At 44.1% G+C, this 27,353-nt stretch overlaps 1 protein-coding gene across 3 annotated transcripts in view; it reads left to right on the forward strand.

Annotated features, from left to right (window-relative positions):
* The window catches only part of LOC110515557 (elongation factor-like GTPase 1), a 96,047-nt gene that overhangs the window by 55,927 nt on the left and 12,767 nt on the right, over window positions 1-27,353 (forward strand). For all 3 annotated transcript variants that reach the window (XM_036963198.1, XM_036963197.1, XM_036963199.1), the window contains exons 16-22: window positions 12,390-12,521; window positions 13,290-13,437; window positions 20,819-20,930; window positions 21,110-21,233; window positions 21,494-21,698; window positions 22,087-22,646; window positions 27,159-27,343. In XM_036963198.1, the coding sequence (XP_036819093.1) occupies window positions 12,390-12,521; window positions 13,290-13,437; window positions 20,819-20,930; window positions 21,110-21,233; window positions 21,494-21,698; window positions 22,087-22,646; window positions 27,159-27,343 (1,466 nt within the window). The remainder of the gene's footprint in view (window positions 1-12,389; window positions 12,522-13,289; window positions 13,438-20,818; window positions 20,931-21,109; window positions 21,234-21,493; window positions 21,699-22,086; window positions 22,647-27,158; window positions 27,344-27,353) is intronic.

Below are 27,353 nucleotides of genomic sequence, written 5' to 3' on the forward strand. Positions count from 1 at the left end.
GCTTCTAAACTTCCATTTAAGAATGATGGAGGCCACTGTATTCTTCGAGACCTTCAATGCTGCAGACATTTTTGGTACCCTTCCCCAGATCTGTGCCTCGACACAATCCTGTCTCGGAGCTCTCTGACAATTTCTTCAACCTCATGGCTTTGGTTTTTGCTCTGACAGGCACTGTCAACCTTGGGACCTTGTATAGACAATATGTGCCTTTCCAACTCATGTCCAAGCATTTGGATTTACAACAGGTGGACTCCAAGTTGAAGAAACATCTCAAGGATGATCAATGGAAACAGGATGCACCTGAGCTCAATTTCGAGTCTCTTAGCAAAGAGTCTGAACACTTATGTAAATAAGGTATTTCTGCAAAAATGTCTAAACCTGATTTCAATTTGTTATTATGGAGTATTGTGTGTTGATTGAGGTAAAAAAAAAATAATGAATCCATTTTTAGGATAAGTCTGTATGTCACGATCGTCGTAAGAAGCAGACCAAAATGCAGCGTGGTACGTGTTCATGATGATATTTCAATTAAAGAAAAGCCCTGAACACTGAATAGAAAACAATAAATGAAAAAACGACCGTGAAGCTATATACCAAAATGTGCTGACACAAGCAACTAACATAGACATAGACAATCACCCACAACCCACAATGACAAAACAGGCTACCTAAACATGGTTCCCAATCAGAGACAACGACTAACACCTGCCTCTCATTGAGAACCATATCAGGCCAAACACAGAAACAGACAAACTAGACATCCAACATAGAATGCCCACTCAGATCACACCCTGACCAAACAAAACCTATAAACATACAAAGCAAACAATGGTCAGGATGTGACACTGTAACGTAACAAAATGGACTGAATACTTTCCTGAAAGCACTGTATCTATCTGTCTGTCTCTGATCTATCGCTCACGCATAAAAACAGGAAATGGAGCCGCCAGGTCTCAGATATTCTAGGGTCGAGAATGTATTCATTAACGGAAAACCAAAAGAAAGAAGAAGAACAACAGGTTGTTGTCGTAGTTGTTGGCTCACTGGTGCTATGGTGGAGCCCAGCTAATAGATGATAACCATGGTGCATGTGTTTTCACACAGTTAAGAATTAACTGTTGTCTGTGTACTGGAACTCTACAGAAGATGAAGAGCCATGAGCACACACACACATAATGTCGGGCTCATAAACCTTGCCTGTCACTACTCTGCTGTACGAGGGATCAAACATCCTCCTGCACTCATTGTTCACAAATCATCCCCAGTGTAATCTACTAGTGTTATTTCAGACCTAAGACCCCGCTGTGCACACACACACACAACCGATGATCCAGCCCCCAACCCTTCCTATAGCTCATATGTCCCCAGCCGGCCCACTCACACAGTGTTGTATGTAAAAGGATCCAGGGTAGGATTAATATATGAAGTGATTTTATGGTGGTGTTTGATTTAATGGTTAAAACCTCCTGCTTGTTATATCCTGTTTCCCCCTGATCTGATCATGTCCTATACACACAGAGATCCTGTAATGACTTGACATTGTGTGCAACCAGGGTTGTGTGCATGGGGTCTTGTAGTCGGTGTGTGTAGACTTTTGCTCCAGCCAAGCTGGATGGCCAGTATTGCATACCTTCAGGACTGGAGTTGCCCAGTGCTCTCCTGTTGTAAGCCGTTGTTCGTTAAGAGATAAGGTTGCCTCATGCCCCTCTCGTTCCCCCTTTATGCCAGGAAGATGATGTTTGCATCCTAAATTGTACACTAGTGCTTAGAGCGTTGGACCAGGAATTGAAAGGTTGCTGGTTCAAATCTCCAAGCTGACAAGGATCTGCCGACGTGCCTTTGAGCAAGGCACTTAACACTAACAGCTCTGTAAGTTACTCTGGATAAGAGCGTCTGCTAAATGACTGAAATGGAAATTAAAATGGTGCGCTGCTTTTGACCAGTGCCAACAAAATTCGTAGATCCCAAATGGCACCCTGAATCCTCATAGTGAACTACTTTAGATCAGAACACAGATACACACACACAGACACACTGCATTTGAGATATGCCCATTGACCCTAAACAAACTTTTCTCTCTTAGACGGTGCTTCAGTATCAAAGCCCAAACTCTCTTCCTTATAGACTTAGTGTAGTCGAGCCATTTGGGACACAGACATTGTCTACTTAAACTGAGTGATGTTCCCTGCAATGTCTCCTTCAGTTGAATGAAGAAGATGTGCCTGGAGTTTCTGCTGAAAGTGAGGGAGTTTTCCTGAACTGCCAAATGGCACCCTATTCCCTCTATAGCACACTGCTTTAGTGTGTTGTGTGGAATGTAATGGCACCCTATTCAGTGTTTAGTGTGGAATGTAATGGCACCCTATTCAGTGTTTATGTTGTCAGAGTCGGTACAAACACCCAGTTTCTTCATGCTTCGCGCCGACAGAAACAGACATATCTTTGGTAAGATGAAGGGCGGGGATTGATTAACGACTCATGTAATCACAACAACATACATGATCTCAAATCCTTTTGTTCACCTGACCTAGAATTCCTTACAATCAAATGCCGACCGCATTATCTTCCAAGATAATTCTCTTCAATGATAGTCACAGCCGTGTATACCCCCCCCCCCCCCCCCCCCCCCAAGCGGCATACCTCGTCGGCCCTGAAAGAACATCACTGGGCTCTGGAAACCATACATCCTGAGGCTGCATTTATTGTAGCTGGGGATTTTAACAAAGCTAACCTGAGAACAAGACTTCCTAAATTCTATCAGCATATCGAATGCGCGACACGAGCTGGTAGCATTCTGCATCATTGCTACTGTAACTTCCGTGATGCATACAAAGCCCCCCCCCCCCACCCTGCCTTCAGCAAATCTGACCACGACTCCATTTTGTTGCTCCCAGCCTATAGACAGAAACTAAAACAGGAAACGCCCGTGCCCAGGTCTATACAACGCTGGTCTGACCAATCGGATTCTACGCTTCCAGATTGCTTTGATCACATTGACTGGGATATGTTCCAGATAACCTAAGACAATAACATTGATGTATACGCTGACTCGGTGAGTGAGTTTATTAGCAAGTGCATAAGAGATGTCGTGCCCACTGTGAGTATTAAAACCTTTCCTAACCAGAAACCATGGATTGATGGCAGCATTCACGCAAAACTGAAAGCGCGAACCACTGCTTTTAATCATGGCAAGGCGACCGGAAACATGACCGAATACAAACAGTGCAGCTATTCCCTCCGCAAGCCAATCAAACAAGCAAAGCGCCAGTATAGAGACAAAGTAGAGTTGCAATTCAACGGCTCAAACACGAGACGTATGTGGCAGGGTCTACAGACAATTCCGGATTACAAATAGAAAACTAGCCCTGTCGCGGACATCGATGTCTTGCTCCCAGATAAATTAAGCAACTTCTTTGCTCGCTTTAAGGACAATACAATGCCACTGACACGGCCCGCTACCAAAGCCTGTGGGCTCTCCTTCTCCATGGCCAACATGAGTAAGACATTTAAACGTGTTAACCCTCGCAAGGCTGACGGCCCAGATGGCATCCCTCGCCGTGTCCTCAGAGCATGTGTGTTTACGGGCATATTCAATCAATACTTATCCCAGTCTGTTGTCCCCACATGCTTCAAGATGGCTGACATTGTTCCTGTTCCCAAGAATGCTAAGGTAACTGAACTAAATTACTATTGCACCGTTGCACTCACTTCTGTCATCATGAAGTGCTTTGAGAGACTAGTCAAGGATCATATCACCTCCACCCTATCTGATACCCTAGACCCACTCCAATTTGCTTACCGCCCCAATAGGTCCACTGACAATGCAATCGCCATCACACTGCACACTGTCCTATCCCATCTGGACAAGAGGAATACCTATGTAAGAATGCTGTTCACCAACTACAACTCATTTGTTGAGTTGAAAAAAAGCATTTAACATCATAGTACCCTCCAAACTCGTCATTAAGCGGCCCCGCCATGTGCAACTGGGTCCTGGACTTTCTGACGGGCCGCCCACCCAGGTAGGAATGTAGGAAACAGGTAGGAAGGTGGGAAACAACATGACCACCCCGCTGATCCTCAACACTGGGGCCCCACAAGGGTGCATTCTCAGCCCTCCTGTACTCCCTGTTCACCCATGACTCCGTGGCCATGCACGCTTCCAACTCTATCATCAAGTTTGCAGACGACACTACAGTGGTGGGATTGACAACCAACAACGACGAGATGGCCTACAGGGAGGATGTGAGGGCCCTCGGAGTGTGGTGTCAGGAAAATAACCTCTCACTCAACGTCAACAAAACAAAGGAGATGATCGTGGACTTCAGGAAACAGTGGAAGGAGCACACCCCCATCCACATCAACCTGACCATAGTGGAGAAGATGGAAAGTTTTAAATTCCTCGGTGTACACATCACGGACAAACTGAAATGGTCCACCCACACAGACAGCGTGGTGAAGAAGGCGCAACAGCGCCTCTTCAACCTCAGGAGACTGAAGAAATTTGGTTTGTCATCTAAAATACTCACAAACTTTTACAGATGCACAATCGAGAGCATCCTGTCGGGCTGTATCACCGCCTGGTATGGCAACTGCTCCTCCATCAACCGCAAGGCTCTCCAGAGGGTAGTGAGGTCTGCACAACGCATCATCAGTACAGGTGCATCAAAGCTGGGACCGAGAGCCTTGAGAGAGAAGCTGTTTTTCACACTAGAGGCTGCTGCCAACATACAGACTCAAATCTCTGTCCACTTAAATAAATGGACTTAATAAAAGTATCACTAGTCACTTTAAATAACGCCACTTTAATAATGTTTACATATCCTACATTACTCATCTCATATGTATATACTGTATTCTATGCCATTTACTGCATCTTGCCTATGCCACACGGCCATCGCTCATCCATATATTTACATGTACATATTCCTATTTATTCCTTTGCATTTGTGTGTATAAGGTAGTCGTTTTGAATTTGTTAGATTACTTGTTAGATATTACTGCATTGTCAGAACTAGAAGCACAAGAATTTCGCTACACTCGCATTTTAACATCTGCTAACCATGTGTATGTGACCAATAAAATGTGATTTGATAGTATGTAATGTAATGGCACCCTATTCAGTATTTAGTGTGGAATGTAATGGCACCCTGTTCAGTGTTTAGTGTGGAATGTAATGGCACCCTGTTCAGTGTTTAGTGTGGAATGCAATGGCACCCTGTTCAGTGTTTAGTGTGGAATGCAATGGCACCCTATTCAGTATTTAGTGTGGAATGTAATGGCACCCTGTTCAGTATTTAGTGTGGAATGCAATGGCACCCTATTCAGTATTTAGTGTGAAATGCAATGGCACCCTATTCAGTATTTAGTGTGGAATGTAATGGCACCCTGTTCAGTGTTTAGTGTGGAATTTAATGGCACCCTGTTCAGTGTTTAGTGTGGAATGTAATGGCACCCTGTTCAGTGTTTAGTGTGGAATGTAATGGCACCCTGTTCAGTGTGACCATAGTAGTCATGAAGACCATAGTAGTCATGAAGAACATAGTTGTCATGAAGACCATAGTTGTCATGAAGACCATAGTAGTCATGAAGACCATAGTAGTCATGAAGTCCATAATTGTCATGAAGACCATAGTAGTCATGAAGACAATAGTTGTCATGAAGACAATAGTTGTCATGAAGACCATAGTTGTCATGAAGACCATAGTAGTCATGAAGACAATAGTTGTCATGAAGACCATAGTTGTCATGAAGAACATAGTTGTCATGAAGACAATAGTTGTCATGAAGACCATAGTTGTCATGAAGACCATAGTTGTCATGAAGACCATAGTAGTCATGAAGACAATAGTTGTCATGAAGACCATAGTTGTCATGAAGACCATAGTAGTCATGAAGACCATAGTAGTCATGAAGACCATAGTTGTCATGAAGACCATAGTTGTCATGAAGACCATAGTTGTCATGAAGACCATAGTAGTCATGAAGACAATAGTTGTCATGAAGAACATAGTTGTCACGAAGTCCATAGTTGTCACGAAGTCCATAGTTGTCACGGAGTCCATAGTTGTCACGAAGAACATAGTTGTCACGAAGTCCATAGTTGTCACGAAGACCATAGTTGTCACGAAGTCCATAGTTGTCACGAAGTCCATAGTTGTCACGAAGTCCATAGTTGTCACGAAGTCCATAGTTGTCACGAAGTCCATAGTTGTCACGAAGTCCATAGTTGTCACGAAGTCCATAGTTGTCACGAAGTCCATAGTTGTCACGAAGTCCATAGTTGTCATGAAGTCCATAGTTGTCACGAAGTCCATAGTTGTCATGAAGACCATAGTTGTCATGAAGTCCATAGTTGTCATGAAGATCATTGTTGTCATGAAGACCATAGTTGTCATGAAGACCATAGTAGTCATGAAGACCATAGTTGTCACGAAGTCCATAGTTGTCACGAAGTCCATAGTTGTCATGAAGACCATAGTTGTCATGAAGACCATAGTAGTCATGAAGTCCATATTTGTCATGAAGACAATAGTTGTCATGAAGACCATAGTTGTCACGAAGTCCATAGTTGTCATGAAGACCATAGTTGTCATGAAGTCCATAGTTGTCATGAAGACCATTGTTGTCATGAAGACCATAGTTGTCATGAAGACCATAGTTGTCATGAAGACCATAGTTGGTTGAGTATTAACATTAACCCTTGTGGCCTACAGGCAAAGAACAGTGATGGTTAATTTTTGGGTAATTTCCCCCACTCAATTTTATTTTGCTTTGTTCTTGTAGATTTTTTGCAAAGATAATTGAGAATGGAATGTTGTCCCTGTCTCATAGCGTCCAGAAATCTGTCTGTCCATTTGAATGTATATATTAAAGAGGTCTTTGTCAGTTCACCCCCAACTACTCTCTCTAGCCAGAGGACAGAAGCTTTAATGTAATAATCAGTGTATTAGTTGGCTAGAGGTACATCCCCTCCTCTCCTGCCAATGCATACACACACACACACACACACACACTGCAGAGTCAAATAGGGACTTTCCAGTGAAGGGAGATTCCATAGGATGTAAGAAGGAGCAGATTTCCAAGGCTCTGGCCTTGTACTTAATAAAACCGAATATACACACACACACATTTTAGCTATCTCCAGCTGCACATCCAGTATAATATTCATTGTTTTTCAGTCTGGCTTCTCTCTCCTCTTCAAATAAGACCCATTTCCTTCCTAAAGTGACTGGTACATTCTGACGTATTATTGGCTTTGAAGTCCCATTTTTAATTTGGCAAAGGAATCCAATGTGGTCCAAACATTTTTTTTTTTTTTTTTTTGCCTCAGTGGAGCCTGGCTGAGTTCAGACTGGACTGTTCTACTCATGGGTTCACTAGAGCCTGGTAGAGTTCAGACTGGACTGTTCTACTCATGGGTTCACTAGTGCCTGGTAGAGTTCAGACTGGACTGTTCTACTCATGGGTTCACTAGAGCCTGGTAGATTTCAGACTGGACTGTTCTAGTCATTGGTTCACTAGAGCCTGGTAGAGTTCAGACTGGACTGTTCTAGTCATTGGTTCACTAGAGCCTGGTAGAGTTCAGACTGGACTGTTCTACTCATGGGTTCACTAGTGCCTGGTAGAGTTCAGACTGGACTGTTCTAGTCATTGGTTCACTAGAGCCTGGTAGAGTTCAGACTGGACTGTTCTACTCATGGGTTCACTAGTGCCTGGTAGAGTTCACACTGGACTGTTCTACTCATGGGTTCACTAGAGCCTGGTAGAGTTCAGACTGGACTGTTCTACTCATGGGTTCACTAGTGCCTGGTAGAGTTCACACTGGACTGTTCTACTCATGGGTTCACTAGAGCCTGGTAGAGTTCAGACAGGACTGTTCTACTCATGGGTTCACTAGAGCCTGGTAGAGTTCAGACTGGACTGTTCTACTCATGGGTTCACTAGAGCCTGGTAGAGTTCAGACTGGACTGTTCTAGTCATTGGTTCACTAGAGCCTGGTAGAGTTCAGACTGGACTGTTCTACTCATGGGTTCACTAGAGCCTGGTAGAGTTCAGACTGGACTGTTCTAGTCATTGGTTCAGTTCAGTAAATCTGCATTGTCCCAGGAGGGCAGTTTGTGTGCAGCTTTAAAAAAAGTAAAAAACCTACTTAATATTGAACAATGTGTTGAACCACTTACAAAACATACACAATCACAGTTCAGTGGAGTGTAATTATGTTGCTATGAATCACAGTTTGTCTTGTAATAATCAATCTGTGTCTGAATAAAACTACAGCCAACCAACTATCAATGTTTTTTGGGGTAAGGTTTCCCCCAACTGTCCATGGCAGATTGTACATGTTGAATCGGAACCAACTACAAGCAACTAGGTCCAGAAAAATACCAACTGAAACTAGGTCCAGCAAATGCCAACTGAAACTATGTCCAGCAAATACCAACTGAAACTAGGTCCAGCAAATACCAACTGAAACTAGGTCCAGCAAATACCAACTGAAACTAGGTCCAGCAAATACCAACTGAAACTAGGTCCAGCAAATATCAACTGAAACTAGGTCCAGCAAATACCAACTGAAACTAGGTCCAGCAAATACCAACTGAAACTAGGTCCAGCAAATGCCAACTGAAACTAGGTCCAGCAAATACCAACTGAAACTAGGTCCAGCAAATACCAACTGAAACTAGGTCCAGCAAATACCAACTGAAACTAGGTCCAGCAAATACCAACTGAAACTAGGTCCAGCAAATACCAACTGAAACTAGGTCCAGCAAATACCAACTGAAACTAGGTCCAGCAAATACCAACTGTTACTAGGTCCAGCAACGACCAACTGTTACTAGGTCTAGCAACGACCAACTGTTACTAGGTCCAGCAACGACCAACTGTTACTAGGTCCAGCAACGACCAACTGTTACTAGGTCCAGCAACGACCAACTGTTACTAGGTCCAGCAACGACCAACTGTTACTAGGTCCAGCAACGACCAACTGTTACTAGGTCCAGCAACGACCAACTGTTACTAGGTCCAGCAACGACCAACTGTTACTAGGTCCAGCAACGACCAACTGAAACTAGGTCCAGCAACGGCCAACTGAAACTAGGTCCAGCAACAACCAACTGAAACTAACTTACACACCTGGCCAATTAGTTCAACAACGGTGGGATTGGCTCTAGTTGGATAGATTTCTCTCTCTCACACACACACACACACACACACACACACACACACACACACACACACACACACACACACACACACAGCATCTCAAAGCATTTAGGCTAGATCAGGTTCCTGTGCCCTCCACGCATGTCAGTCAGTTAAGGTCTTTAGCCAAGGAAGGCTTTTGTTCCTTAGTTGTATTGTTCTTTGTGTGACTGAGTGGGCTGTGGGTTGGATCACAGGGAGTCAGCTCAACTTCTGAGTCATCAGCTTCTCTGGCTACATACACACATCACACACCAGACCCCAGTTAGATGTCTAGCATCTGTTCCGCTTGAACGTGTGTGTGTGTGTGTGTGTGTGTGTGTGTGTGTGTGTGTGTGTGTGTGTGTGTGTGTGTGTGTGTGTGTGTGTGTGTGTGTGTGTGTGTGCTCGATCAACTTCTTATAATGGTGTGCATATATCCAGTTGTAAGTCAGTTTCTACGTAGAAATAAGACCAAGTTTTTTGTTCAATGTATTTTTTTTTACATTTGTTTTTTACCTCTTATTTTTATATATATTTTTATCATTATTATAGTTATTTTTCCCCCCAATTTGTAGTTAGGCTTGTCTCATCATTGCAACGGACACGGGAGAGGCGAAGGTCAAAATTCATGCGTCCTCTGAAACACGACCCTGCCAAGCCGCACTGCTTCGAGAGAGAATTTTAGTTAATACCACTCTGACAATTTCAAAGATTTTACTGAGTTGTAGTTCATATAAGGAAATCTGGTGGTCACAGATACCTTTAAAACAAGTGGGCCTCACAATTCGCCTCAGGATCTCGTCTTGGTATTTCTGTGCATTCAAATTGACATCGATAAAATGCAATTGTGTTCATTGTCTGTAGCAAATGCCTGCCCACACCATAACCCCACCACCATCATGGGACACTCTGTTCACAACGTTGACATCAGTAAACTGCTCGCCCACACTAGGCATGTTTTGAGGCCTGGTTGGACGTAATGCCAAATTCTTTAAAATGAACATTATGACGGCTTATGGTAGAGAAATGAGCATTCAACTGTCTGGCGACAGCTCTGATGGACATTCCTGCAGTCAGCATGCCAATTGCAGGTGGATGGATTATCTTGGTAAAGAAGAAATGCTCACTAACAGGGATGTAAACTAATGTGTGCACAACATTTTAAACATTTCTGGGTTATTTTATTTATGCTCATGAAACATGTGACCAACACTTTACATGTTGCGTTTTATATTTTTGTTCCGTGTAGAAGGCATGACTGAGGTGAAAAGTTGAAGAGTGGCAGGATTTATGTAGTACTCATTAAAATACTATCTGAAGCTGTGGCTCACTGTTCAGCCTGCTGTTTTAAAGAGCAACGCTTAAATTTGCCAGAGTCTCCTGCCCTGCCCCCGCTGTGTGTGTGATCACAGGAAGTCATCAGCGGTAGGATAAACATGGCGGTGTAGTTGAGGCCGGCTGAGCCCCTTAAAATGGACACAAAGAAGGCCTGTGTCCAGCCTCCATTCTCCATTACAGTCCTGGATTGTGTTCATTGGGGCATGCGACCGAAAATGTTTTGCAACAGAAAAAGGAAAAACAATATTTCTCATTGGACAAATTATCTTCTTGTTTCAGTCCGTGTTCTTCCGTTTGCTTCCTAATGAACATGACCCTGGCCTAGCCTACTCATCCATTACTGCACTAAAGCTAGCTAATCGTAGCCTGGTCGCAGAACTGTTGGTGCTGTCTTGCCAACTCCTATGGTCAATGTCATGCCAAACAACAATAGGCGTCAGCCATACGGAACAAACAGATCTGGGACCAGGCTCATCTTACCTCCAGTTTAATTCATCCAAAACACTATTCAACATCACAGTTCAGTTGAACAAAACATCATCAGTGAATTGAAAATAAAGAACGGCTAACTTTGGATACAGTCTGGTCTCTCAGCTCTGACACGGTAGAATGGACTCGGTAGAATGGAGTGATAAACAGAAAGGGACGAAGGAGAGAAAGAGGAAGGGATATGTTCTCCCCTTTGTCAGGAGCCACCAGGCAACCTTCCCTACTCAGCCATATGGATAGGTTATGGATAGGGCCCTCTTCCTCTGCTACAGTACTAAACCATCTCCTCTTTCCTCCCCTCTATCTTCCCTTACCTCTTTCTTCCCCCCAGGCTACATTAGCCTCAGTGTTCCTCAGAGCCCTGAACCTTCTGATAGCAGGGAAATGATTTTCTCTCCCTGCCTCTCTCTCTTCATCCCTCTCTTTTCTAATCTGTCTCTCTCTCTAGTTCTCTCTCTCTTCCTTTCTCTTTCTCTCTCTTCATCCCTCTCTTTTCTAATCTGTCTCTCTCTAGTTCTCTCTCACTCTTTCTCTTTCTCTCTTGCACATTTCTTGGCCTTTTGTCTCCTCCTTCCTCTCACACATTTTCTCTGTCTCTCTCTCTGTGTTTCTATCTCTCTCTGTGTGATTCTCTCACTCACTTGTCTGAAGCAGAGACAAAGCTGGTCGCATAATTCTCTCTCTCTCTCTCTGTGTTTCTCTCCCTCACTTGTGTCTGAAACAGAGACAAAGCTAGTCTCATTATTCTCTCTCTCTGTGTGTTTCTCTCCCTCACTTGTGTCTGAAACAGAGACAAAGCTGGTCGCATTATTCTCTCCCCTTGGAGTTACTCTGCTCTCTTCCACAGAGAGACATTGCAGGGCTGTATCCTTAATGGCACCCTATTCCCTACATACTCCACTACTTTTGACCAGACCACTATAGGGCTCTGGTCTAAAGTAGTGCACTGTAAAGGGAATAGGGTGCCATTTGGACAGAGCCTATGAAGGTTAATTTTTAATGAACTGTTCACCATTGAAGTGGTAGCTGCCCTAATAATGACGTTATCTTATCTCCGGAGCCACACTCTGTTCATGTCTCTCCAGGTGTCTGAATTCTCGGCGCAGGAGTTCTGATCTAGGATCAGGTCCTCTGCTGTTCATATCATCTTGTTCATTATGCCTCTCCTCCTCTAATCTCCTCGTCCCAGTCAGAGCAGGTTCAACTCCCTCTCATGACTGGTTCCTCTTATGGTTTCTTCCTACCTAGGGACTGTTTCCTTGTCACTACTGTCTCTCTGATCACTCTTTAGGCTCCAGCTGTTGTCAATCACTGTGACATGTGTTTGTAGAAAGTGCTGGATTGATTAATTGATTGATGGATTGATTCCCTAGGTATTGGCGGTCTCGAGGAGTGTGTGTTGAAGTCTGCGACCCTCTCCACCTCCCCTGCCCTCCCCCCTTTCATCCCCCTCAACTTCGAAGCTACGCCCATCGTACGAGTGGCCATCGAACCCAAACACCCAAGTAAGTGTCAAACACACACGGTTACACACAAACACACTTACACCACATTGTGAATTTGTTGAGGTTGTTGCCTGTCAGTGATGTTTTTGTTGTCTGTCATCTGAGGTAAGATACTAATGTTGAAAAGCTAACGTTCCTCCAGCACCCCAGTCAGCCAGCCATTCTGTCAACCAACCAGCTATTCAACCAGTCAGTCAGCCAGTCAGCTGGTCCACAGATAGTCAGACATTCCTGCAGCTCTTTCGTGGTATTCGTTTAGTATTATAGCTGAGGGCAGCATTTGCCTCATATGGAGGGAGTTAGTCAGCTAGCAGTCAGTCAGTTAGTTAGCTAGTCTTAGAAAGTTTCAGGATAATTATTTTGGGAAGCTTCAAATAGTGTTTGTTTGTTTTCTTTTAAGTAGTTGCACTTAGTAGTTGAGCTGACCTGTAACCCTGAAAATTCAAACCCGTCCTGGGTTATGTTCATCAGGGCACTCATCAGAAAGTGTTTGAAAATGTTTTGCGACAGAAATGAAAATTAGCATTTAATTCTGGATAAATCCAAATAGTCCCTCCCTATTTCGTGATTTCTTCAGTTTGATGCCTAATGAACATGACCCAGGTAACGTCAGTCTAAGGTTTCTTAACGAAAGACAAATGTAGGTTTGAATCCAGGGTGTACATGGTGCAGTAGGGCTCATACATGGAAATGATTCATGCTTAGTCTACTAAGAAGTACTTTTCTACAATCGTGTGTGTGTGTGTGTGTGTGTGTGTGTGTGTCAAGGTGAGATGCCTAAGCTGGTACGGGGTATGAGACTGTTGAACCAGGCTGACCCGTGTGCTGAGGTTCTGATCCAGGAGACAGGAGAACACGTACTGGTCACGGCCGGAGAGGTCCACCTGCAACGCTGTCTGGACGACCTCCGAGAGAGGTGAGCCTCTTGTTTCCTCTTTTGATTGACAGTTGGAAACAGAGAGGGAGAAACAGTAGGAAGGTTGGACGCAGGGATTGAACCCCGGTCTCCGTTGGAGAGAAGTATAATATGAGACTGAAGCCGGGAGCGTCATCACTTAAACATGAGCTCTGCACAGAGAGGTCTGTCAGTCAGTCTTTATGGCTGTATCTATCTATCTTTCTTTGTCTGTCTGTGATTTGAAATCTAGTCAATAGTAGTGACATGTTGACCAGACGCCCTGTAACAGAGTGTAGATGAGCAGCAGACGGCTCAGTTTGAGATGACTCAGTTTTTACACCGTCTGGCCCAGTCTCACACACTGATGATTGACATGATGATTATGTGTGTGTGTAATGTTTCTGACTGAGAGTGGGTGTCTCTCTCTCTATAAAAAGTCATGTGTGATTATTGACTGGAAATGCTGTCTTTAGATGTCTCTTCTCCACTCTGATCATGTCATATTAGAAGAGATGGTGAGAGAGAGAGAGAGAGAGAGAGAGAGAGAGGTTTAAAGAGTTCCGTACAGAGATGTTAAATACAGCTAATTTCATTTTCATCCTAAGACCAGTTGCCCTCCACCCCTGCCATAAACTAAACTCTCACCAGCCTCCCTCTGATGTTGAGGGATCAGGTCCTATGTCTATGTATAGCTATTCATAATCAATACCTAAAGCTGTTGTAAGACCACCCACACATGTGAATGTAGCATTTATCAGTCCAGTCCTGCTAAGATCCTGTATTATCTATGTGTATAGTACATAAAGAAATCAAAATCAAATCAAATGTATTTATATAGCCCTTCGTACATCAGCTGATATCTCAAAGTGCTGTACAGAAACCCAGACTAAAACCCCAAACAGCAAGCAATGCAGGTGTAGAAGCACGGTGGCTAGGAAAAACTCCCTAGAAAGGCCAAAACCTAGGAAGAAACCTAGAGAGGAACCAGGCTATGTGGGGTGGCCAGTCCTCTTCTGGCTGTGCCGGGTGGAGATTATAACAGAACATGGCCAAGATGTTCATAAATGACCAGCATGGCCCAATAATAATAAGGCAGAACAGTTAAAACTGGAGCAGCAGCACGGCCAGGTGGACTGGGGACAGCAAGGAGTCATCATGTCAGGTAGTCCTGAGGCATGGTCCTAGTTCTCAGGTCCTCCGAGAGAGAGAAAGAGAGAATTAGAGAGAGCACACTTAAATTCACACAGGACACCGAATAGGACAGGAGAAGTACTCCAGATATAACAAACTGACCCTAGCCCCCCGACACATAAACTACTGCAGCATAAATACTGGAGGCTGAGACAGGAGGGGTCAGGAGACACTGTGGCCCCATCCGAGGACACCCCCGGACAGGGCCAAACAGGAAGGATATAACCCCACCCACTTTGCCAAAGCACAGCCCCCACACCACTAGAGGGATATCTTCAACCACCAACTTACCATCCTGAGACAAGGCCGAGTATAGCCCACAAAGATCTCCGCCACGGCACAACCCAAGGGGGGGGCGCCAACCCAGACAGGAAGATCACATCAGTGACTCAACCCACTCAAGTGACGCACCCCCCCCCCAGGGACGGTATGAAAGAGCCCCACATCAACATGTTGGAGGTGTGAGGTGGCGAGATGTGTGAACACATCAAAATAGATATTTCACAGCTTTATTTCAAATGGAGTTTTCATAACTCCATAAATCAAAGATTTCCATATGCTTTGATACTTTGAAAGTGATACAAAGTACAGTGGAGTCTAGGCCTGTGTCCCAAATGACATGCAGTGTGTTGCAGTGGGACAAATGTGCAGGCCTCAATCCTAAATATAGTTGTACATGTATATAGATGTTCAGGTGCGCTTTAACACACATTAGTATGTCCAGATAAATATTTGGGAGATTATTGAAATCATGAGGGAATTGGGATTTCTGGGAAACTTGGGAATTTAATAACTGGAATTTTACATCGCTAATGGTGAATATCCACAGTCCTAAAGCGTTAATTCCCCAGAAGAATGAATGGGAATTAGAGATGACATGTCCTTCGGTGTAACCTTGGTACTAACTAAATCTGCATCTATCTGCATACGTTGTCCTTGTCACTCAGTTCGTCTGTATAACTTATCAATGTAGAAGACAGACTATTGATGAGAGGACCTTTCATTCAGCCAATCAGTCAAACTGGTAATCCTCCCACAACAGAATGATCGATGGCTACATTGGTTAACACGTTATGGATTGGGCCAAGGACACAGAAAGTTAGGGAAACGGTCAACATGTAGTTTATCAACATTGGACTACACTAAAACATCATTTTCATGTTTCAATTATATTACAGCATTACACTTGCAGGCATACACACACACACACATTAATTTCCTAACTAACGTTCTTATAAGGTCAACATGATTGTTGCTAACTCAAACACACTGACCAGATTTATAAAGAGTCTCAGGGATCTTTACAGCTTTCCCCCTGGAAGATAACACCGGGTGATTTAGAAACAGTCCTAAACCAGCCGGAATGACAGGGCATCCAGGGACTGGATCCCGTCTAGTAAGTGTAATTCTATGTTTACAAATAGTCCAGGCCAGCCTGATTAGGTCACCCAGGCAGGTGAAACACTAGAATTTCCTTGTATTCTCCTGTTTGGTGAATAACAGTCCCAGCCGTAGAGCGAGAACAATTTTTGTCTTTGTGTTCTATCTCTGTGGTCCCCACTGCATTTAATCAGGGGATGACTGCAATTCTTATTCTATGTTTGAAAATGTGCCAGTCAGTCAGCTAGTTGGGCAAAGAGCAGGGCAGGACAGAGGAAGGGGAACCGTGTTGGCTGTGAATGCCGACTGACCCCGTTGTGACATCACAACAACACACACAAGCAGACTGGCCCATGGCCATTCACTCTCTAGCTCAGTAAGAGGTCGAGCCCGTTTTAGCCACTCATGTGGCACGTGGGACTGTGACGTCACAGCGCCAGGATTCTGAAGCCTAAACAGTGCCAGGGTTGTCTCGCTGCCCTGGAAAGTGGGTCATCTGATCCTGACCAAGTTAAAGCTGGGGTGAACCAGGCAAACTTTTTTATTTCTGCTCACTAATGCACACACACACAAAACACAGCTTTTTTCATGTGAATTATCTGGACTTTTTGGGTGTAAAAATGTATTCCCATTCCAAATCCAATTTTCCCTAACCCTTACGCCTAAAAAGTCCTGACAAATAAAATAATATCTTACCTTGTCAGGACATTCTGGTCCTGATAATGTAGGCAACATGTACACACAAAAACACACATTCAGACACACAAAACCACACACTACACACACACACAGCCATAGTTACAGTGGCTCCAAATCACCTCTAGATTATAATGCCGCAGCAATAAAACAATTTCCTGTATGCACAGTTATGGTTTTCCAACTCACGATGCATTGGAGAAATGTCCAAATGATTAGAAGGAGAGGGTTCCTAAACGAGGCTGTAAATCAACAGTGTTCAGGATTGAGACTCATAGGCTGCGTCTCAACTGACACCATGTTCCCCAAGTGCACTACTTTTGAACAGGAGCAGCTCTGGGCCGTTCTGGCTCAGACGAGGCGGACTTATCCAAGGCTTGATTACTTACTTTTGACCAGGGCCCATAGCTTGTCATCTGGGGGACACCAATATCTTCAACGCCGTGTGAGTTAGTGATAAAAATAATGAATGTCCTCAACTCTTTGATTTATTCAAGACACACAAACAGACAACTGGTACGTCCCAAATTTGACTCTATTCCCCATGTAGTGCACGACTTTTGCCCAGGGACAAGGTAGTAATCCACTACACATGGAATAGGGTGATCTTCATCAGGTCAAGTTGGTCTGGTTATGTAATTAGTTTTGTTTCTGTCTAGCACCAGATTACTGGGTGTGTGTGTTTCTCCTCTCCCACTGAATAAGTCATATCTCCCTGCTTGATTACTGGGTGTGTGTGTTTCTCCTCTCCCACTGAATAAGTCATATCTCCCTGCTTGATTACTGGGTGTGTGTATTTCTCCTCTCCCACTGAATAAGTCATATCTCCCTGCTTGATTACTGGGTGTGTGTGTTTCTCCTCTCCCACTGAATAAGTCATATCTCCCTGCTTGATTACTGGGTGTGTGTGTTTCTCCTCTCCCACTGAATAAGTCATATCTCCCTGCTTGATTACTGTGTGTGTGTGTTTCTCCTCTCCCACTGAATAAGTCATATCTCCCTGCTTGATTACTGGGTGTGTGTGTTTCTCCTCTCCCACTGAATAAGTCATATCTCCCTGCTTGATTACTGGGTGTGTGTGTTTCTCCTCTCCCACTGAATAAGTCATATCTCCCTGCTTGATTACTGGGTGTGTGTATTTCTCCTCTCCCACTGAATAAGTCATATCTCCCTGCTTGATTACTGGGTGTGTGTGTTTCTCCTCTCCCACTGAATAAGTCATATCTCCCTGCTTGATTACTGGGTGTGTGTATTTCTCCTCTCCCACTGAATAAGTCATATCTCCCTGCTTGATTACTGTGTGTGTGTGTTTCTCCTCTCCCACTGAATAAGTCATATCTCCCTGCTTGATTACTGGGTGTGTGTGTTTCTCCTCTCCCACTGAATAAGTCATATCTCCCTGCTTGATTACTGGGTGTGTGTGTTTCTCCTCTCCCACTGAATAAGTCATATCTCCCTGCTTGATTACTGGGTGTGTGTATTTCTCCTCTCCCACTGAATAAGTCATATCTCCCTGCTTGATTACTGGGTGTGTGTGTTTCTCCTCTCCCACTGAATAAGTCATATCTCCCTGCTTGATTACTGGGTGTGTGTATTTCTCCTCTCCCACTGAATAAGTCATATCTCCCTGCTTGATTACTGGGTGTGTGTGTTTCTCCTCTCCCACTGAATAAGTCATATCTCCCTGCTTGATTACTGGGTGTGTGTATTTCTCCTCTCCCACTGAATAAGTCATATCTCCCTGCTTGATTACTGGGTGTGTGTATTTCTCCTCTCCCACTGAATAAGTCATATCTCCCTGCTTGATTACTGGGTGTGTGTGTTTCTCCTCTCCCACTGAATAAGTCATATCTCCCTGCTTGATTACTGGGTGTGTGTGTTTCTCCTCTCCCACTGAATAAGTCATATCTCCCTGCTTGATTACTGGGTGTGTGTATTTCTCCTCTCCCACTGAATAAGTCATATCTCCCTGCTTGATTACTGGGTGTGTGTGTTTCTCCTCTCCCACTGAATAAGTCATATCTCCCTGCTTGATTACTGGGTGTGTGTATTTCTCCTCTCCCACTGAATAAGTCATATCTCCCTGCTTGAGGAGTTGACAATGTTTGGCTAAATTAGTAATAAGTCTGGAAGCATCGTTCAGAGTGCATCTGCTCTGTTGGAAGAACACATTCTAATCCAAATGGCGTCCTATTCCCTTCATAGTGCAGAGAGCTCTGGTCTAAATGAGTGCACTATATAGGTAGTGGGGTGCCATTTGGGATGCATTCCAAGTCTTAGTGAGATTTAAAGAAACAACGAACACCCACAGCACCCAGAATAACCCCCATCGTCAAACAACCACACAGTCTGCTGTCTACATTGGATTCAGGGAACGCTCCAGCGCTTCTGAGATGCTTCTACTAAACACCTCCCTCTTTCAGGGAGAGAAAGAGGGAGGAATGGAGAGAGTGGAAGGGGGAGAGGATGACTTGTTTTCTGCCCTTTTTTTGTATGGACTGACTGTATGGACTGACTGACTAACTGGTGTGTGTGTGTGTGTGTGTGTGTGTGTGTGTGTGTGTGTGTGTGTGTGTGTGTGTGTGTGAGAGAGAAAGAGAGCACGTGCGTGTGTGTGCGTTTGCTCACATTTGTGAGAGAGTGTGCGTGTTTATAACGTCACACGATGGGTAACGTAATGAGCTGGTTCTGGTAGCGTGGACGGAAGTCGTGACGTCTCTCAGCCCACACATACACACACATACACACACACACACACAGCCAGTTTAGGATGAACCCACAAACAGGGATTGCCTGTTTGTGTCAATAAACTTTGACAGTACTTGGCTGTTGGTCTTGGCAGCCGTAGAGATACATCACCTCTTCTTTCTCCACAGGTAGTGACAGACAGTGTCCCAAATGGAACCATTTTCCCGATGTAATGCACTTCTTTTGACCAGAGCTTTATGGGCCCTGGTCTAAAGTAGAGCACTACAGGAATAGGGTGCCATTTGGGAAGCACACTTATTTTCTTATCCTAAAGTGACCCTCTCTGTATCCCTCTGAGTGTTTCAGCAGTGATAACCTAATGACGTCATTTTATGGGAGAACCAGACCTGAAGCTTGGCCTCACCAGCACAGGGTTGTGTTCATTAGGCAGAAAACGGAGGTACAGATCTAGGATCAGCTTCCCCTCCCCCAATCCTAACCTTAACCATTAGTGGGGAAAATTACCAAAGATTAGCGTTTAGATGCAAGTTCACCCCCCACTTAATGTCGCATTCTTGGTCGTTTTTTTTTATCTATATTTTTTTAATCATTTTAATCATTTAGCAGACGTTATCTAGGGTGACTTACAGGAGCAATGACGGTTAAGTACCTTGCTCAAGGGCACATCAACAGATTATTTTCACCTTGGGGATTCGAACCAGCAACCTTTCCGTTACTGGCCCAATGCTCTAACCGCTAGCCTACCTGCTGCCCTGCAGTTGTCATGTTGTGGCTTGAATGTCCTGACAAGATGTATCACAGTCATTTGTATCTGAATAGAAGCTGCTATATTTCCCTCATCCTCCTCCTGTGGTTTAGAAAGATTGAAGAAGCAGGTGTGTGTGTGTGTGGTGTGTGGTGTGTGGTGTGAGGTGTGTGTGTGTGTGTGTGTGCACGCGCAAGGTGAGCTATGACAGATGATTTGAATATGCTGTGCTTGGCTCAGCATGGACAGGAGTGCCTAATAATATCTGACAGGTGTTATTGTTTTGGAAAATAAAAAGGCAGACGTGAAAGTTTTCAGCGCTCTCTTAAGAGACCAATGTGTCTTTATGTATAGTATTCTGTTGAGTTTGTTCTGGCTCTCGTACCCAGTAATACAGCACATTTACAATGCATGGGTTGTCCTACTTGCTCTTACTCAGGGACGCCAACTTCATTTGTGTTGCTGCATGTGAGTATACCATCTCCTTCTCACTACACATCTTTGTAACTTTTCCAGCTTTTCCAGAAATCCTGGATGGAGGATTCCAGAATTTCTGCTTATTTCTGCCTGATTCCAGGAATCTTCCTAGTGGGATTTCTGGAAAACCCGGGAATTTGTGGAAATGTACCAGTTTTGGGAACCCTACATCTGACTCTCTGTGTTCTTCTCATCGTCCAGGTTTGCCAAGATTGAGATCAGTGCCTCCAAGCCAATCATCCCATTCAGAGAGACCGTGATCAGACCACCCAAAGTGGACATGGTCAATGAAGACCTGGGGAAACAACAGAAGGTGTGTGTGTACGTTGAGGGTGTGGTGTGTGTGTCTATCTTATATCTGATCTGTTGACATCTCAAACTACACCCCATATATTAGTAGTGTGCTACAATTGAAGAGGCAGCAGCAGTCTATTTGCAGTAGCTAACCTGACTCTCGTGTGTGTGTGTGTGTGTGTGTGTGTGTGTGTCTAGGTGGCTGTGATCCACCAGGTGAAAGAGTCAGACACCTTGCACCTGGACCCCAGCGGCCTGGTGACCCTCACCACCCCCAACAGACAGGCCACCGTGGGGGTACGGGCCATACCACTACCCGAAGGTGAGAGAGAGTTGAGTTGGTGAGGGTGTGTTTGTTGTTGTCAGACTATAGGAAGCCCTTAACATTTTGCTTAAGGAGAAACATAAGAAACAGAGCAAGAACATTTCCAATAGCCTTTTTTGAGGAATAGCAACTTTGCTTAACTTTCTTCTTATGTCTATAGTTAATGGGGAAATGGCAGTTAAGAAGAAATGTCTTCTTAAGAAAGTTTTGTAAATCTGGGCTCTGATCCTGATCAAAAAGTGTCCTGTGTTGTGTAGAGGTGACTCTTCTACTGGAGGGTAGTGCTGACTTGATCCGGACCCTGGAGCAGGCAGGTCAGGCCCAGAGGGAGGGGAGGACCCTGGACATGAGTACCTGGACCCTAGATGCCCTGATGGTGCTGAAGAGCAGGTTGGAGGTCCTGCTGCAGGGGAGGAAGTGGAGGAACGCTGTGGACCGGATATGGGCCTTTGGACCACGCAGGTATTTCAGGTTGTTTCATATGGGTTGGGATGAGAGGGTATGCAGGTATTTCAGGGTGTTTCATATGGGTTGGGATGAGAGGGTATGCAGGTATTTCAGGGTGTTTCATATGGGTTGGGATGAGAGGGAATGCAGGTATTTCAGGGTGTTTCATATGGGTTGGGATGAGAGGGTATGCAGGTATTTCAAGGTGTTTCATATGGGTTGGGATGAGAGGGTATGCAGGTATTTCAGAGTGTTTCATATAGGATGGGATGAGAGGGTATGCAGGTATTTCAGGGTGTTTCATATGGGTTGGGATGATATTTCATGGTATTTTATATGAGATGAAATTGTTTGCTATGCAGGTATTTCATGGTAATTAATATGGCCATGTTGTTATTATTAGGTATGGACCAAACATCCTCCTTAACAGCGTAGAGGGGTACCAGAGACCATCCGTGTGGCACTGCCTCGAACGAGAGAAAGGAGAGAAAGAGGGAGGGGCGAAAGCTGAGGCCAGCGCCATCCGAGACTTTGACAACAGCGTTGTCAGCGGTTTCCAGCTCGCCACCCTCTCTGGTCCAATGTGCGAGGAGCCCCTCATGGGCGTCTGCTTCTCTGTGGAGAGATGGGACATGAACTTCCCCACCCAGCGCACCCACCTGGACTCTGTGACTGAAAAAGACTCCAACTCCCTTGATGCATCTGTTTCCGAAAGCCCCGGTGAGGCTGTAGGTCAGCAGGGGGCCTCAGGCAAGGCAGGGGGAGCGGGTGAGACACCTTCCCAGGCAGAGGGTGCCATGGCTGGAGCGAGCCACGGGAGACTAGTGGACTGCTACGGGCCGTTCTCTGGCCAGCTCATAGCTGCTGTGAAGGAGGCTTGTCGGCACGCGTTCCAGGCCAAACCTCAGAGACTCATGGCTGCTATGTACACCTGTGAAATCATGGCTACAGCAGAGGTGTTAGGTAAGAGGCTTAGCAGTACACACACGGCAGAACACACAGACACGGCAGAACACACAGACACGGCAGAACACACGGACACGGCAGAACACACAGACACACGGCAGAACACACAGACACGGCAGAACACACAGACACGGCAGAACACACAGACACGGCAGAACACACAGACACGGCAGAACACACAGACACGGCAGAACACACGGCAGAACACACAGACACGGCAGAACACACAGACACGGCAGAACACACAGACACGGCAGAACACACGGACACGGCAGAACACACAGCAGAACACACAGACACGGCAGAACACACAGACACGGCAGAACACACAGACACGGCAGAACACACGGCAGAACACACAGACACGGCAGAACACACGGCAGAACACACGGACACGGCAGAACACACAGACACGGCAGAACACACAGACACGGCAGAACACACGGACACGGCAGAACACACGGACACGGCAGAACACACGGACACGGCAGAACACACGGACACGGCATAACACACGGACACACAATATAACACACGGACACACAATATAACACACGGACACACAATATAACACACGGACACACACAATATAACACACGGACACACAATATAACACACAGACACACACACAATATAACACACAGACACACACAATATAACATGGACACACACACAATATAACACACGGACACACACACACACACTATAACACACGGACACACACACACACAATATAACACACAGAAACACAATATAACACACGGACACACAATATAACACACGGACACACACACAATATAACACACGGACACACAATATAACACACACACACAATATAACACACGGACACACACACAATATAACACACGGACACACAATATAACACACGGACACACACACAATATAACACACGGACACACAATATAACACACGGACACACAATATAACACACGGACACACACACACAATATAACACACAGACACACAATATAACACACGGACACACACACACAATATAACACACGGACACACACACACTATAACACACGGACACACACACACACACACAATATAACACACAGAAACACAATATAACACACGGACACACACACAATATAACACACGGACACACACACAATATAACACACGGACACACAATATAACACACGGACACACAATATAACACACGGACACACACACAATATAACACACGGACACACAATATAACACACGGACACACAATATAACACACGGACACACACACAATATAACACACGGACACACAATATAACACACACACACAATATAACACACACACACACAATATAACACACAGACACACACACAATATAACATGGACACACACACAATATAACACACGGACACACACACAATATAACACACGGACACACAATATAACACACGGACACACAATATAACACACGGACACACAATATAACACACGGACACACACTATAACACACGGACACACACACACAATATAACACACACACAATATAACACACACACAATATAACACACAGACACACAATATAACACACGGACACACAATTATAACACACGGACACACAATATAACACACAGACACACAATATAACACACGGACACACAATATAACACACGGACACACAATATAACACACAGACACACAATATAACACACAGACACACACACAATATAACACACAGACACACAATATAACACACGGACACACACACAATATAACACACGGACACACAATATAACACACACACACACAATATAACACACACACACACAATATAACACACAGACACACACACAATATAACATGGACACACACACAATATAACACACGGACACACACACAATATAACACACGGACACACAATATAACACACGGACACACAATATAACACACGGACACACAATATAACACACGGACACACACTATAACACACGGACACACACACACTATAACACACACACAATATAACACACACACAATATAACACACACACAATATAACACACAGACACACAATATAACACACGGACACACAATTATAACACACGGACACACAATATAACACACAGACACACAATATAACACACGGACACACAATATAACACACGGACACACAATATAACACACAGACACACAATATAACACACAGACACACACACAATATAACACACAGACACACAATATAACACACGGACACACAATATAGCACACAGACACACAATATAACACACGGACACACACACACAATATAACACACGGACACACACACACAATATAACTCACAGACACACAATATAACACACGGACACACAATATAACACACGGACACACACACACAATATAACACACGTACACACAATACAACACACGGACACACACACAATATAACACACAGACACACAATATAACGCACGGACACACACACAATATAACACACGGACACACAATATAACACACGGACACACAATATAACACACGGACACACAATATAACACACGGACACACAATATAACACACAGACACACACACACACAATATAACACACGGACACACACAATATAACACGCGGACACACAATATAACACACAGACACACACACACACAATATATCACATTGACACACATACTATAACACACACAATATAACACACCGACACACAATATAACACACGGACACACACACACACACTATAACACACGGACACACGGACACACAATATATCACATGGACACACATACTATAACATACACAATATAACACACGGACACACACACACACAATATAACACACGGACAAACACACACACAATATAACACACGGACACACACGCACAATATAACACACAGACACCCACACACAATATAATACACACAATATAACACACAGACACACACACAATATAATACACACAATATAACACACAGACACACACACACACACACGATAGAACACATGCTGGGCAAAACACAAACTAACCACTGAGATCTTAGGTAAATAGCTAAAACACAACACACACACCTTCAAATCTGCTTCTTCAATCTTTCCTGGAGGCATTACTGCATTCTAAACCACACAGGAGGAGGTTGAGGGAATTATTATAGCAGCTTCTATTCAGATACAAATGACTGTGATACAACTTGTCAGGACATTCAAGCCACAACATGACAACTAAACTACCAAGAATGTTACACCAGGTGGAGGGTGAGTTGCTGCACACAACTCCCATTCTAGTGTGATAGGAGTCCATCGGACTGGTATATTATCCCATCCCCGGTGTAGGAACACAGCTCTTACCTCGTCCACTGAAACACAGAGAAAAGATATTGGTTGATATTTAAATAGCCATCACTAGCCGGCTACCACCCGGTTACTCAACAGTATTGGTTGATATTTAAATAGCCATCACTAGCCGGCTACCACCCGGTTACTCAACCCCGCACCTTAGAGGCTGCTGCTCCATATACACTGGCCACTTTAATAATGGAACACTTTAATCATGTTTACATAATGCTTTACTCATCTCATATGTATATACTGTATTCTATTCTACTGTATTTAGTCAATGCCACTCCAACATTACTCGTCCTAATATTGATATACTTCTTAACTCCATTATTTTACTTTAGATTTGTGTGTATTGTTGTGAATTGTTAGATATTACTGCACTGTTGGAGCTTGAAACACAAACATTTCGCTACACCCACAATAACATCTGCTAAATGTGTGTATGTGACCAATAACATGTGATTTGACAACCCTCATTATTACTATCTATGCTCGAGAACTATTCTAATATTTGTCTTTGTAGTGTCAGTGATCAACTCTTGTTTTCTAAGTTGGTCCCAAATGGCACCCCATTCCCTGTATAGTGCACTTATTTTGGTCATCATTCAGATTCAAATGAGCCTTGCCCAACTTCTGTTATGGATAATCAATAAACCATATCTTAACAGCACGTTTAGCAGTCACATCCATTTACAGCCAGCCAAATCAACACCAGAATGAAGTGTGTTATTATGAGCCCATTTCAGAAACAGTATGATTTTTTACTCACTTCTGCAACGCTAGCAATCCCTTTAAATGTGGCGTTTGTCAAGCTCTCCTACTAGCCTGTTGTGAATACCAATGCCTTCCACTCTATATACCCCCATTAGGAGAACTTAGTTTCATTAGTATCGATGAATGTGATCCATATGTTAATTCCATGATGTATATTATAGTAGATGTTGGTTGCATAACATTTAGTGTAGAAATAGACTTCATCAATACTTTCATTACATCGTGTCCATTATTTACATTTAATCAATAGTTGGATAAGATCATGCATAAATAGATTGTATACATAGTTGGATTAGATTGACCACATCGATTCACACACACAATCATTTGATTAGATTGTATATAGCTGGCCACACTGTATACATGGTCAGAGTACACATTAAGCCACTTCTACTAATTATCGTGTGTGTGTGTGTGTCCAGGTCGTGTGTACGGGGTCCTGGGGAAGAGGGAGGGCCGAGTGTTACAGGAGGAGATGAAGGAGGGGACGGAGATGTTCATCATCAAGGCCGTCCTTCCTGTGGCCGAGAGCTTCGGATTCGCTGATGAGATACGCAAGAGAACCAGTGGATTGGCTAGTCCACAACTGGTCTTCAGCCACTGGGAGGTGAGGCGCG

This window comes from Oncorhynchus mykiss, chromosome 26, assembly GCF_013265735.2.
Source record: "Oncorhynchus mykiss isolate Arlee chromosome 26, USDA_OmykA_1.1, whole genome shotgun sequence".
NCBI lineage: Eukaryota > Metazoa > Chordata > Actinopteri > Salmoniformes > Salmonidae > Oncorhynchus > Oncorhynchus mykiss.